The sequence below is a fragment of the Cryptotermes secundus genome, unplaced genomic scaffold (genome assembly GCF_002891405.2).
Source record: "Cryptotermes secundus unplaced genomic scaffold, Csec_1.0 scaffold634, whole genome shotgun sequence".
In the NCBI taxonomy this organism is placed as follows: domain Eukaryota; kingdom Metazoa; phylum Arthropoda; class Insecta; order Blattodea; family Kalotermitidae; genus Cryptotermes; species Cryptotermes secundus.
In genome coordinates, this window is record NW_019737091.1 from 806986 (window position 1) to 822927 (window position 15942).

Consider the following 15942-nt stretch of genomic DNA (forward strand, 5'->3'; position numbering starts at 1 on the left):
ACTGAAGTGAATATGTGAATCGATGAAAAATCCAGCACAAGAAAAGATTAAATTACTCATTCTCTGCTAATTTACATATTTAAATTGCATAACACGTAGTTTAACAACATTGTGAGGTACATTCCAAAAGCAATATTCTTTCGCTTTGTGCTATAACATTTTTATCGCCAAAAGTTGGCAGACCTGCTGCTTGCTATCCCTGTGAATTATTTGCCCCAGCGAGTGCGCGAATTTATAAACCATAAACAGCAATTAAAATATTATATGAAGCTCTATTTTTAAAACTGCGTTTTCCTTTGAATTTTTATTTAAAAAGATATTTGTGGAAAATAAGTATAAGTAGAATGATCAAGTCAGGGAGAATGAGATGGGTATGGCACGTAGTACGAATGAAAAGAGGAATGCATATAGGATATCGGTGGGGGAGTCAGAAGGAAAGAGACCACTGGGAAGACCAAGATGTAGGTGAGTGGACAATATTAAACGGATATTAGAGAAATATGATGGGATGGGATGAATTCGATCAATCTGGCTCAGGATAGGGACCAGTGGATGGCTCTTGTGAAGACGGTAATGAACCTTAGGGTTCCATAAAATTCTGAGAAGTTCTTGAGCAGTTGCACAGTAGGCAGTTTCTCAAGAAGGGCTCCATGAGTGATTTATAACAGACGTTCGTATACTCACCTTACTGTCCTGTAATTTTCTCTGTCTCAATTTCCAGGTGTTCAAAAAATTAATTGTTCTCTTACAGCAAACCAGTATCGGTCAATCACTCAGTAAATGTTCGCGCAATTAAATTTGCCACTAAGGGCAACATATTAACAAAAATTGTTTCTAAAATGGAGATTCTTATCCTCTACAGTGTGACACGCCTTGTAGTCTGATAGTTTCAACATTTCGGAAGGAAACGCTGGCTCCATAACGCCCCTTATTCTCTGCAGTCTAAACGACAAACGAAGTAGGATCATGGATGGGCGTGAGGTTAGTGTGGTAAATCAGACTCAGAAAACGTCAAGCTGAAAACGAGCACAAAGTTGCGTGTGTGTTGTTTCCGTCGGCGCCCACTGCACGAGGGATATGAATCCCGGAACAATAAAGGACACAGGAGTGTACACATGTGGTAGCAAACAAAAAAAGACAGATTACACCGGTGGAAAATTAAACCAAATCATACCATGAATAGTTTGAGAATGGATTTTAAGCTTGTTTCAGTGAGGAACTATACCAAAGTCACCAACTTCACACCCTGCCCACTCCCCCCCCCCTAAATCGCGAAGTTATCGTTTTTCATTTTTAGATAACCTTAACTTGTAATAATACGTTAACCACCTCACAAAGTTAACACATATTCAGAAAATCTCTACTTTACCGTCTCATTTATTTTATGCCAATTCATTTCCATCACTCTGCAAGCCGAGCACGGCCCCTTAGAGACGTTCATCTGTCAATAAATTCGCCACCTTTCGTTAAATCAGAAGTTTCATTGTGTTCTGCTGTGTTCACAATAGCCCACCAGTGGACCATAACCTCATCCACATAAATCAAGCCCACCACTAACACGATGTTTCTTTCAGACAGACTTTAACATTATCCTTCCCCTCCAAGCCTCTGTCTTCAATTCATGGTATCCAATTAAAATACTGTATTCATTTCTCATTTCATTCATGAGTGCTACATGTCTTTCCAAACTCGTCCTCCTTGATTTCATCACCGTCACAATATTTTGCAAAAGGACAAATTATGAAGTTCTTCAGCCTCTGTGGTCTTGTGGTCAGAGTTCCTGGCTACATCTCCAGAGATCCCGGGTTCGATTCCCGGCGCTACCAGATTTTCTGAGAAGTAGTGGGTCTGGAATGGGGTCCACTCAGCAACGTGAGGATAATTAAGGAGCTGTTTCTAGGAAATGGCGACTCAGGTTTAGAAAACCGAAATGAACGGCCGTGGGGATTCGTTGCGCTGACCACACGACGCTTTTTATCCGCTAAAGTTGGCAATAAATTCGCCGACAAGCGGCGGTCGGTATGGTTCACTTGCGAACTAAAGCCACGGAGTTTTTTTTTTCAACCTCGTGTTAATTTTCCGTCTTAGGTCTTATCTCAACGGCCACTTCTGAAAAGCCGTCAGTCAGTATAAGATTTGAAGTTGACATGTCTGTGAAGATTCATACCCTAGCATTCATGATTATAACATCGTTGTGTCTTGTAGGTAGGTACCAATGCTTCGAAGGAATATATTGCTTCCATCTTCAAAGTAGAATATTAAGACAATGTATTTTGCTAAAACATTGGTGCCCATCTATCAGACTACATGGAAACATAACCTAGAGGACCACAACAGGAACCCTTAATCTATATTTTATGTTTGCGCGACAGACTAAATTGACATCCTTAACAACAGTAGATACAATTATATTTCTGTATACATAATTTTCAGCAATTGCATGGAACATTAAAACTCGAAAAGTGGCTCCCTGCACATCAACTTCGAATAGAATAATTTTACCGAAGACCAAAGATGATATGGAGACGAGGAAATTTCTCTCCTCTTTTCGAAGAATGAATATCCTCGTTTGAAATGGATCCACAGGTGTAGACTGGAAATTTGGCTACCGGCGGGGCAGTAGACTTAACCTAACCTTAAAAATGGCAATTGAAAAGGAATAAAGACGAGAGCAGACTGTGCAAATTTAAATGGATTGCCTACGAGCGTTCAGAACTGCTCCCATGAGAAAGAACAAGACCTGTGTTTCACAATTCAAAATTGCGCAATAATTATTCTTGTGACACTGAATTGATTTCAGAAAATTGTTCTGAGTTCCCGGCAGGAAGATCCTCCTTTTCAAATCCACTTCCAAACCGGTTCCAGAGCCAAACTGGACTATCTATTGGCCGTTGGGAGCTTTCTTGCTAATGGCAGAGCGGCGGGGACCTTACCCTGATTTCGACCTGCAGTAGAGATTCAGCTGTAGTTCCCCGATACGCCTTCGTGGCTCTACGCTACCTCCATTCTTCGAATTTCCTTAGCGTTCAACATTCGGATCCACGTGATACCATTTGTCAGTGTGAATATCTGTGATAGTGCTTGATCCTTACAGCGTCATTAGATCCCTTTTCCAACATACAATACGAACTGAAACTCCCATATTTTGAACACAGGAATTTTCTTCTGTAAGGTTTACTTTTCAAGGTATGACGTACTCTCAAAGAAGTTAAAGAACAATCAATATGAAATGTTATTGTCTATAAGTTGCTATGCGCTCTCTGGATACAGCTGAGCTGACACACACTGGAGTGTCCATATGTTAGGCCTATATCTTCAGAATTAGTGAAAGAATTGTAACGAAATTTGTTGTACTTTTCCATCTTATACATTTTCGGATGAATGTAATTTTGGTTTGAACTACATGGGTCACAAATGGAAGTAAAACAGCTGTAATGGACGTAATAGATTTTGTATGTGCATCACTAGGCAGCAGCACAGTCCAGCTTCATGACAGCCTAGGTAGCAGACGCACATGCGCATATTCAGAGGCTGGTTTTAATAGTCAGAATTGCGAACATGATTGAAGGGTATACTACCGAAAAGAGACGTTCTGTTGTGCGTTCTTTGTGGGAAAGGCGACTCAATGCAAAGATATTCATAAAGAAATGTTTCCTATTTTAGGTGGGAAATGTTTATTGCGTAAACAGTTCACATCAGGGTCGACAGATTCGAAGGAACTGTGCAGCGGGTGGAAGAGTTGATTCAGATTGATAGGAGGAGACAGTACAGAAACTGCACTAGGGTGTTTCGGGAAGTGTACGCTCGGTGGGTGCCCAGAGAACTGAAGAATCAGCGGAGAAACAAAAGACTCGAATGGATCTGTCCTTGCAACATCTCTTACAGTATGTAGATGAAGGAGAAGATATGTTTAAAAGGATTGTTACTGGGGACGTATCATGGGTGCATCACTATCAACCCGAATCAAAGCGTGATTCAGTGTAATTGAAACATCTCAGTTCACCTACAACCGAAACGTTTAAAATTACGCCATCTGCTGGAAAGGTTATGCTTACCGTGTTTTGGGATTCTCGGGGAGAACTGGTAGCCTATTTCGAGAAGCGTCGTGAAAATGTAAATTCTGCATCGTACTGTGAAGTTCTGTTGAAGCTTCGGGGTGCTGTTAGCAGAAAACGTCCAGGCCAACTGGCAAGTGAGGTACTGCTCCACCGTAGCAATACCAGACCCCATATACCCCAAGCAACCCAAGAGAGAATTCAAGAACTACAGTAGAAACTTCTTGAATATCAGCCTTAAAGCTCAGACTTGGCCCCTAGTGACTACCATCTGTTTGGTCCGCTAGAACCACCTTGGCGGCAAACGTTTCCCTGAAGACGAAGAGGCTGAAACGGAGGTGCGGAAGTGGCTGAGACAACAGTATGAAGATTTAAATGCTGCGGGTTTCGATCTACTGGTTAAACGATGGGACAACTATATCAGTGTTGGTGGAGGATATGTCGAGAAATAAATGTTTTTTTTTCTTAAGTTCGAATATCGCATGTTCTACGTTTTATGTCTGTTTGCGACCTAGTTACTGACTCTCCTTCTTGCGTTAAAGTAGAAGCCCGAAATCCGTTCCTACCAACCTTTTCAGTAAATAACTAGATGCCCTTATCCACAGAATGTAGAAATAATAGACATATTCGCTAAAAAGAATTAGAAATTACAGCGCCTATTGGCGAAGGTAAAGCTGTCCCTATGCTAAACTAATTAAGCACTACGCCATGAAGACGTATGGGGAAGTGGATGTATAGATTCACATTCTCTTGAACTCGGCACTAGTTGGAGGTGAGTGGTTAGCTTCACGCCCCGGCTGCTTTACCCCTGGGAAAGAGCCCCCGGTACTCATTGTATAGGAGGTTGGGTGGATCCCAGAGCCGGTGTACACGGCGTGGAGAAGAGAAAATTCTTGACCCTATGGGACTCGAACTCCGATCTCTCGGTCGTCCAGCCAATAGCCAGTCGGTATACTTACTACGTTATCCCGGTACTGCCTCTTGGCACAGATCCGAATCTAATACTTAGGCAGTGTACGCCCCAGATTCAGACCTCAGCGAAAATAACCACAGTCAGATACTGGGGAGTTGCCGCATTCCATGAAGGTTATAGTATCTCCATGGCATAGGAAATCTGGCGTTAAGAATGGTCGAACTCACGGTAGCTGGCATTTTCCTAGTCCCTTCTTCGGGGAAACTTTCGTGAGTACTTGAGTGCAAGAAACGACCTAAATTCATTCATACCGTGGAAAATATAGCAACGCATGACGTTTTCGCCGTTTGTCCTCGGATAGTTCAAATTAACTGAGTGACTATTCCATTTATATTATTTTTATACATTTATTTATAATTACTTAATTTTATATGTTTATAAATGTAAATATTTTATGTTCATTCGGCCATAGCCCATAGTTATGACTCTTACAACGCCATATTGATTTGCCTCATATGGACTTTGCGATGTTTCAGTGTAAATTTTTGAGAATTGAAGGCGTCAGCCTGTCGGCTTTTGACAGGTTTGTGTGACCATTAACTTTCGAATTCGAAAGCGACATTCCTGCCATCTGAATGATTTCCATCCTTTAGAAATATTATTTTAAATGACAGCCAAGCAAATTTGTATTAGAGTAATTATCAAGTGTCTGCCTAGTTTCATTCTGACCTGTCAGTTAAGAGAACTGCAAACTTTCTGAAACATATCGCGTTTGAATTTAAAGCGTTGCGTCTCGACATTCTAGCTCTGGAAACTGAAATTTAAGTTGAGTCGTATGTTGGATCAGTGCAGACGTTGGTTACAAGTGCTACCATGTCAAGTTTCGAGTTCACCCAAAAAGTTCTAAATCGTTAATTAAACTTACTTTTTCCTTCATTTGGCGCTACAGCCCCAATTTTGACCTTGACATACCTCCATGAAACTCTCCGTTTCACTTCGTTTTACTAGATCTTCGACATTCGGTAGGATTCCTTGGGCGGGTGATCTGCCCGCGGCGAGGCCTCTACCTGTACACGAACACAGAAAACGCGCGCGCACACACACACACACACAAACAATGAACATCCATGCCCTGAGTGGGATTCGAACCCATGATCCCGGCTTCCGAGCGAGCGAAAACAGTGCATGCCTTAGATCGCTCAGATACCGTGACCGGTTAAAGTTACACATATCATTTGATATTTCAATTAATTAAGTTTCATAAGCAGAACTCTTATTTTTAATACATAATTTAGAACTTCGAAACTTACGGCAACATGTGAGTATAGCAGTGAATAGCGTTGTGTCTCCATGATACATTCTAGTGGCTAATGAATTAATCTCTGTCCATGAATAATGGAGATTTTAGCCGTTTTTATGATCCTTGAGAGTCTCATATTCTCCAGGTTCCCAGTTCGCCTTATTATACTTCGTTTTACCAATTTTAATTAATGCCTATTAAGTATTAATCCTAATAACTGTAAAAAAATAGAAGTGAATAAAATGTGTGCTGTCAGGTTATCGTAAATTTTCTTCAAAAGAGAAAGAAAGAGATGTTATGAAAGCCGAATAAAATTATGAAAGAAAGTGTAAGTTTCATGTGGAGAAAAGTACACAAATGCCAAACAACAAACATGGCTGGAATAGAAGTTTCAAGTTAATTCCTGTTTATCTGGTTTGACACGATATGCTCTTGTGACACTGAATTGCACGGAATGTTCTTGCTCCGCAAGCACAAATTCGAGGCACAGTGTTCTGTACAATGGCGTCCAGCGGAACCGAAAGAGAGCAGTGTCGCAGATTATATTAAAGATGTCACTGCCTTTCCTTCAGCCACATCAGTAATGGCGATAAAATTTTGTTTGCAACGTTCAAACTGAGTCCTTGGATGCAAGTTCATTAGAGTACCTCATTTAGTTTGCATATATCTCATCCTCACTTTTACTTCAAACTACAGCAAGAATATCTTTGAACTGCCATTTTTCTCAGTCAACCTCAGAAACTGAAACAGTAATATTTCGTCCAACTTTATCTGGTGGTTGTGATTCATCAGATTTTTTGTGTGCTTTACCAACCTTGTTAAACTGGACTTTCTATTCTGCCAGTGATGCACATCATACCGTCACATAAATTTAATTTACAATAAGTTATAGTCAATTTCATGAGTAAATAAAATTTGTGTGATCGTATACTCTAAACTATTTTTAGATTTACACAAGCGGGACGCAGTATAATTATATTAATTATATTCTGTCGATCTGATTTAATTTCTTCTTTCTTATCACTGTTGACACATTTAATCTTGAGTCACTTCGTAGTTAGTCTCACCCACTACTTAATATTGTACACTAGTGGCACATATTATGCACTGTTTTTTTTTGCAATGTCTAGAGCTGATTGTTAGAAACAAATATATCCTCGCAGTTCCTTCCAAATCATTGTCCTCTTTGGTGATGTTGTCTACTTGACCTTCTCGAAAAATATCAGAATGCCAACTTTTAATTCGGTTTATAGCTAGATCTACAATAATTTCTTGTTCTTACTAGGGAATATCTGCTTTGTCTAATGTGCTCAGGGATTTCTAGGGCTACTAGAACTGGTAATACGTACATATTAGAATAAATCGAAACTCAACCCGTTCCGTGATATTTTCAGAACGAAGATGGCGGGGCGGAAAATAACCTGAATGTGCTCAACACGGCGCGTCGGAAATGGCGTCTCAGTGAGTCGCGTGGCTCAACTTCAGGGACCATGCAGCCCGACGCCAATGAAGGCCTGAGAGAAATTTTGTTTCGGTTGGCCTACAAGCAATTGGCTGAGGGTGAGTGGAGGCGCCTCGCACACCACTGGGCCTTCACTGGAGAGCAGATCAAAGCGATAGAGCATCAGTACACAGGTATGCGGTGGCTAGAAAGTTTTGATGCTGTCGTCTTTTGTCTCACACTAGCTAGTCGTCACTGGACATTACATATGTGTAAAGGCAAAATTCATATCATTTCTTCATATGTACATAGTATCTACAAATGTTTAAAATAAAAATCTGAAATACTAATGAGGCTGAGGTTTATGGAACGTTCCCATTTTTGTTGGACCAAGATGATCTTCTAGAAATACTAATTCACTTGATTACATATTGTCACATATTTAGGGGGGTGTGACTATGGATGGGGTATGGTTTAGTGAATGGATTTATTGACCACTTGTATACACCATTCGGAACTAAAAGTAATTGCAGCCCTATCGCTGATCTCCATACTTTGTCTATCACTGACACATACAGACTAGTGTCCTCAGTCTATTACAGTCTCCACTAGCCATTCCTTGGCAACAGCTTCTACCAAGGGACACCCTTCAGCTTCCTGCACTCACATCCTCTTGTCATAGCCACCCATACAGAACTCTTATCGACTGACAACTCAACTGAGTCCCAGCCTGGCAGCCACTTCACACCAACCTCATAGTCTTCTTGCAGGCTGACTTCCAATTGACATGTGACTACTGACAACTGAACTCTTTCACCAACCAGCTACTTCACATCACTTCACTCAACTGAACAACTGACAACTTCAATGAACAGCTAACTTGTTGCTTCAGACTATCCTGCTTATAAAATCTCGGTATGAGCCATATAGAAAACATCTTTTCCGTTGTCATAACCTAACAATACCTCGACCATTGCATAGAAATAGGTGTTTGTTTAGGTGCCTATTGCATAAAAGCTGCTGTATTTGTTGTCTGTTTCGAGGACTCTTACCAGCAACAGGGCTGTACACCACAATATTTAATAGCCTAATGATGACCTTTAAGGTCTAATTATGTTACTAGAAGAATTAAAATGTATATAATTTACAATATGTAAAATTGCTTATGATGACATAAGAAAGGAAAGAAAGCCTGACATAAAAGAAAAGAGAGTCTAAATCACACCCCAAGAAAATAACACAAAACAACAGTCTCAGAAACAAAATACTCGCATACTCAGCAAGAAAAATCAAAGCAAACCCACCCACACCATACTCAATATTAAAAGCAGACACCAATTCAGATTCACCTTCAGCAAAATCAAAAGGAGTGCGATTATGATGATGACATAAGCTCTCATCATAGATGTAAATTGATGTAATGAATGTTAAAATTGGTGCCCCTAAGCGTGTATGTACTTTTTGTACCAGTCCAAGCAAGAGAATTTAACTATTTTTAACATTGCAGTATTGATACTATCACATCCCGATGTTCTCTTGTCCTGCAGTTCATCAATATTTCCCAGTATATTGACATAAACAGTGGATTTCAGTTGTCTCCAAAGATAAAATTGGGAGTTCTGAGGTGCAGAGACCTGGTTGGCCACTGAGCTGGACCTCTCTGCCCTATCCACTTGCCTGGGATTCTCTAGGACAGGAACTGAGACACAACAACTGCAAAGTGAGGGAGACCTCATCTGTTGCAAGCAGACCTTTCTTTGGCATGCCGAGGACATGACTTACAAGAATTTCAAAGACAGTTGTTAGCAGCATATTTAGATTGATTGTGCCCATGGCAGTTTCATCGCAGAAGTCTAGAGACAAATGATCCCGTCATTCCAGATGTCACCACATGTGGATCATTTTGCACTTGGGTGTCATCCATCTTACATGGGTATTCATATGAAGAGTAACAAGATATGTGTCCCTTCACATGACGACTCAGATGAAGAATTGCCTCTTCACAGCACATTCCTCTGAGATCAATTTCTCTGGACTCAGGAAACATTCTCAGAACACCAGTATTATCACCTTATAGCTCCTGCACCAAATGCCTCATGTTATAGTGAAAATGATATGTCTTTAGCATCCTCTCAGTGGACCTATGTGTCACTCCTGTCTATTGCGTAAATTTTTGTGTCGACTTCTTTGTGCTGATGGCATGTGGAAACAGCACCATTGATATTGTCTTTTCATTTGTCAGTATTACAAATTTCTCTACTTCAGGAGCAACTATAAGGATTTCCTGAATGTTATAATTTCTGCAGGAGTGTCAGTATGGATGACTGGTTAAACATCTTGTGATTTGGTTGCTTGTCATTATATTCAGTAGCATGCTGGTAAAGTTCAAACTCTTCATACATCAATATCAGATCCACTTTGTCTTCAGTAATAATGACTGTCCCATTTCCCTACATTACCTGCAAAAAAACGATAAACTTCTATGATGCAGAACTTTTAGCCTGTCTGTATAGTGTATATTTACATATATTGAATATATATACAGTTAGATTTATCCCTGTGCTTAATGAGCACCATGCCATGAAGTCATATGGGGTGTGGGTTTATACTTCCACATATTCTTATTCTCGGAGGTAAGTGATCAGCATCACACCTCAGCCATTTTACCCCAGGGAATGGGTCCCCAGTACCCATTGGATAAGAAGCCTGTTGGGCCTCCAAGTCGGTCTGGATGCCGCAGGGAAGGGAAGAAACTCTTTCTCTGCCTGGAATAAAAACAGGAGTACCCATTCTCAAAGTCCATAGCTTAGTCACTCTCTGGGTGGGCTAGGCTGGCTTCAGAAATAAGTTCGATGTCAAATTCTAGTATGCAATTGTGAAAGGCTGAAGCCACTTCCAAGATCTAGACATAGATGAAAAAAAAAACTGAATTGGATTTTAAACATGGGTTGGAGGATGTGGAATGAAAGGTTCAGTGGCGGACTCTTGTGAACACAGACTTTCAGGTTTCATGTAAGGCAGAGAATTTCTTGATTTCCAACTCAGAGACTACTGCTCTGTGGAGTTTGGCAGACCTAATTATAAAATTTGTGTTATAACCCCCCCTTGAACGTTAAATTAAAAAAAGAAACTACATTTTCTAAGTTTATGTCAGCAAACATGAGTCATGGGAAGACAACATCAGTAAAGTGGGACAGTGGACGAAAATCAACACTTACAGAAAGGGATCATCATACATTGAACAGGCTGGTTTGAAAAATCACAGAACTACTGCAGTGCAGATAACAGCAGAACTGAATGTTCATCTTGGCAACCCTGTTTCCACAAAAGCTGCTCCACGTGAGCTTCATGCTGTTCCTTACATCAGGAAGAGCTTATGTTCGGAGAACATGCAAGGAACCCTACAATCCAGAATGCCTGGTTCCGGGAGGTTTTGTGTTGGTCTGATCACATAATTACCCATCATGACCGAATTACTGCAAGGGAGTATGTGGACAGGCTGGTTAAGCTGGTGCATTCCATGATCGAGATGTTAGTTCCAAAGGAAGATGGGAGTTTTCCAAGATGACAGTGCCCCCATTCATATAGCTGAACTGTTCATATACATGTCTCAGTATCATTTTGTCAGACCCCATTTGTAATATGGGTTCTTTTTTCATATCCTGAGTTATGTATGCATGTCCGAAACTATTGGATTTAGGTTTCCATTGATCACTGCACTGGAGACGGTAGATTCCTGCCCTGGCCTCTGTCTCCAACTGTATATGCAGTGGGGAGAGTCCAAGGAGTGTCTCCAGTACAGCTGTTGGAGATGTTTGAATTGTTCCTGTGATACCCAAGCAAGCCAACCTTTGCAATTTGCTAAGTTCTGCCTTGCTTGTCTTGAATTTAACTCTGGGCCACCATACTGTGGCACTGTATGTAATTATGGGCCTTACAACCGCAGTGTATATCCAATGCACAGTGTGCGGTTGCAGTCCCCAAGTTTTACCAAACATGCTTCTGCATGTCCAAAAAGCCTTATAGGCTTTATTGATAACCTTGGCCGGCTGCTTTTTCCATGTCAGTCCCTTGTCTAATACTAGACCAAGGTACTTGACATTGCTGGAGAGTTGGATTGTCTTACTGAAGAGGGTCGGTTCCTTAAGGCCCTCTATATGTCTGTTCTTGGTAAACGGTATAATTATCGTCTTATTAGGATTGATGGAAAGGCTTGTTCTTTCACACCATCGTTGGACCATGTACAGAGCTGTTTGAAGACACTCTGATACTGTCGAAAGGAATTTTCCATTTATGAGAATTGCTATGTCATCAGCATATCCTACTGTATAATATCCATCATCATTAAGTCCCCACAAGAGATTGTCAATGACCAGGCTCCACAGCAGAGGCAAGATCACGCCCCCCTGCAGACACCCCCTAGAAGCGGACACCCCCAGGGTCTCTCCTGATAGTGAGAAAACATTTAATACATTTCTAATGTGGAACCTGATGTTGGTCCACAAGTGTACAGTCTGTGAATGGTATTTTCTCAAACCACCAAACACGAAAATAAATATATTTTATTAACAGCTAAGCACTAGATAAAAATATTTATTGCCCCCAGTTGACAACCATATATAAGTTATAACAATTTCTTCTTTTAAATTTCATACAAAACAACCTGGGCACTGGATGGAGACAAGTAGTCAGTTCCACACCCTGGCCTCTGTGTCCCCAGGAAAGGAACATACACGTACATAACCACTGGGTACGAGGAACCATCAGCCCTAGAATCACTCTGGATGCTTTGGAGAACAGAAAAATATCTGCTGCTACCAGAAATTAAATCCTGATTCCACAATCATCCAGCCTATAGTCAAGTCACTATAAAAACTGAGCTAATTGAAACAAGTAATTTATTCTTTTCTAGAGAACACAATTATGGAAGACATGGATATTTGTTTCCTTATGACACATCACCACACTGAGGAATATTGTGAAAATATACAGTATTGAAAAATAAAATAATCATTTTACCTTCTTTACCATCTTTTTACGTTCACAGGTCCCTCCAGTTACAAGGAACATGGCTTCCGCATGCTGTTGATCTGGGCACATGGACTTGGGCCTGAAGTGAATCCAGTTAAAGAACTCTATGAAAGCCTTACTGCTATTGGCAAAAAAGGTGTTGCTGGTAGGTCATTCAGCAAGTTAAGTCTAATTTTATCAAGACCTATAGTAATACTAACACTCGCTGTGTCTCTCATTTTTTGGTCTGTCTCTGTCTCTGTCTATGACTATCTCCATGTATGTTTATCTGTCTCTCTCTGTGTCTGTTTCCCTCTGGGTTTGTCTGTGTCTGTTTGTCAGCACATCTCCCTCAATATTTCTCTCCCTCTTTCAGCATGTTTGCATGTCTCTGAGTCCACCTCTCTGTCTCACTGTGTGCAAATGTTTCTCCCTGTCTGAGCGGCCTCCGTAGTCTAGGGGTAACGTTCCCACCTCATGACTCAAGGTACGTGGGTTCAAACCCGGTGGAGGTCGTGGAATTTTTAAGGGCGGTAAAATTCAGGGAACAAGTCCTCCGGGAGGGACTTTAAGCTGTGGGTCCCGTGTCATAGCTTTACAGCAAGTAAAAGAACCTCATGTCTCCAAAGGAGGCCACTGAACGAAATTAAGGACATTTCCCGCCCAACAGTAGTCCCTGACACCTCTGGTAGATGGGGGAAGCATCGAGATACCTCTGAGCCGGTAGAGGCCGACCTTGCTATCTGAGTAGGTACTGATGGTAAGCACCAGTACCGGTAGGGTACAGAGGCTGGTAGAAGATCATAAGGGGACGCACAATAGATCAAACTGGTCGCGGTGCATGGGGAAACCCACCCCCTCCAATAACAACAACAACAACATAATGTTTCTCCCTGTCTGTCTCTGCATATCTGTTTTCTTTGTCTGGTTCTGTATGTGTCTTTCTCTATCTGTATCTTGTCTTTTCTTTTGTCCACTTCGATTTCTCTTTCTTTGTCTGTGTGTGTGTTTGTGAGTGCATTTGCGTGTGTGTGTCAATGTCCGTGTCTGTGTCCCTATATCTTTGACAGTTATGTGTTGGTCTTTCAAAATTGTGCCTTTCTCCTTGTCTTCATCTGTCACTGTGTCCACATGTGTGCATGTACATCCCTGTCTTTGTCTGTCTCTGTGTGTATGTCTGTGTCTTTCTGTGAGAATATTTGTGCCTATCTCTATGTGTATATCTGTGCATCTTTCTTCATAGATGTATGTGCCTGGCTGTCTGTATGTCTGTCACTCCCTATGTCTTTTCTTTGCCCCTTTCTTTATGTAGCTCTCTTTTTCTTTCAACATTTGTCTTTCTCTCTATGTCTGATATTTTATCTCTATCTGTATGCATCTCTTCCTATATCTGTTATTCTGTATGCCTCCGTCATTATTGAATCCTGTTGTAGTACATAACTACAAAAATAATACTACACAAACATAGGACTATCTGGAGGGTAGTGTATGTTTAAGTCAGGTTGGTAGTTGCACTGGCAAGAAACTCTTGAGTTTCCAGGAACATTATCACCTGAGAAAGTCATGTTGTGATTTTGACCAGGGTCTGTGTTTCAGTCATGGTGGCAGCCAGTTTAATCAATTCCTAAAACAGTATTTAGTAACATGCAACATTTAGTTGCATTGGTACTTTAGTACTCTCTTGCACATACTCCTCAAGGAAGATAAAAGGAGGAACATAAATAAAGCCATTTGAATATGGTTGCAACATTCATAAACTATAATAATCCAGAGTATCAACTTGGAATGTAATCCTACTTTTACTTTCATATTACCTGCACAGCCCAGGTATTCATTGTTAAAATTAATTTTGAATGGCAATAGATTACCAAAGTAACCTTGGAATCTAATATAGTAACATCTTCAGAAGAGCTGTAATATCTTTCTCCTATATCTGTCTGTTTCAGATACACTGCGAAAAAAATTGGATGAGGAGAATCAGGGAAAGTACAAGAAGGAGAGAAGAAGATGCAGTGCTTGCAGTATCACATAGCCTCCATTTATCCTTACCACTGGCCTTCACGTTTTGCCATAGATATTATCAAATTCAAACTGGAACATAACGTGGTCTTGGACAACTGGGCACCTCACAGCTTCTGTCATATCTGGACATTGAAATCTGCATTCTCCCAACCTTCCCTACATTGCACTTGTTCGTTGTGCTTTGTACACAGAAATGTGCATGACATACCCAACATAAATTGACATACGTCTTACTATATCCGCTCTAACTGTCCATCGAACATATCAATATAGTTGCATTTTGCTAGAATCCAATAAGAAAAGAAATTCTTTCATTCCAGCACAATGTGTCACGTATACATGATACATTTTGTACTTAAATTATTTGTAAAGTATCTTATTTGAGAATAATGCATTTGCAAAGAAGAGTCGTCTTCCTTGTCAGCCAAATGTGAATGTTTGTACTACATTATGTGCGAAAATATATATATGATAAAAGAAGAAGAATGCTTCTTGATTGTTCCTTACACACAGTTAAAAAATGAAGACCTATAAAAATGGCACTTATACTTCAAAAAAACTAATCAGATCACAAAACACAGAAAGCCCCACAGTCTGCCTGAGTGCACCTAATAGATGTCAGGAAGACAAATGATAAACTGGTACCCAACATAAAAGAATTATATTGTAATGGACAGAACTTTCACTGTCATTGTCATTGTCATTTATTTACAGTTCCAAAAAAATCCATAGAGGCATCTGCCTCAGATACAGAACAAGTCAATAATACAATATAACATATAAATATACATACATAATCAGACATTCATCATCGTCAAAATACTTACATGAATATCAGCTTCTCATTTCATTTCCTATAGTTTCACTCTTTCTTTTTATTGAAGAAAGCAAGACATATCACAGGAATTAACAAAGACTGGTCTTCACTTTCAGTGCAGTAACTTGATGCAACTCTCCTGCTTCTTGCTGAAGATAGAGGCAGGTCATGCCTTCATAAGTTCAGTGAACCTCTGTCATACTACTTGTCATTACATCCTAGAAGAGGGTACCTTTCAAATTAAATCTCATTTTATCAACAGCCATAGCACCATTTTCTTTTGTGCTGGGTCAAGTTTTGTACTACTGTGCTAAAGAATTAATTCTGTATCATTCAGCCAAATCAGATGTCAGCAGTTGGAAATTAAAGGAAATATTACTTTAC

The 15942-nt window shown here is 40.3% G+C and overlaps 1 protein-coding gene across 4 annotated transcripts in view; it reads left to right on the plus strand.

Moving 5' to 3' along the window:
* The window catches only part of LOC111870156 (ankyrin repeat and death domain-containing protein 1A), a 209563-nt gene extending 194170 nt beyond the window's left edge, over nt 1-15393 (plus strand). For 2 of the 4 annotated variants that reach the window (XM_023862210.2, XM_023862209.2), the window contains exons 13-15: nt 7663-7903; nt 12757-12885; nt 14666-15393. In XM_023862210.2, coding sequence (XP_023717978.1) covers nt 7663-7903; nt 12757-12885; nt 14666-14751 — 456 coding nt within the window. In that variant the 3' untranslated portion in view covers nt 14752-15393. The remainder of the gene's footprint in view (nt 1-7662; nt 7904-12756; nt 12886-14665) is intronic. The other 2 variants (XM_023862211.2, XM_023862212.2) reach the window with 2 other exon arrangements.
* Nucleotides 15394-15942: the final 549 nt, after the last annotated feature.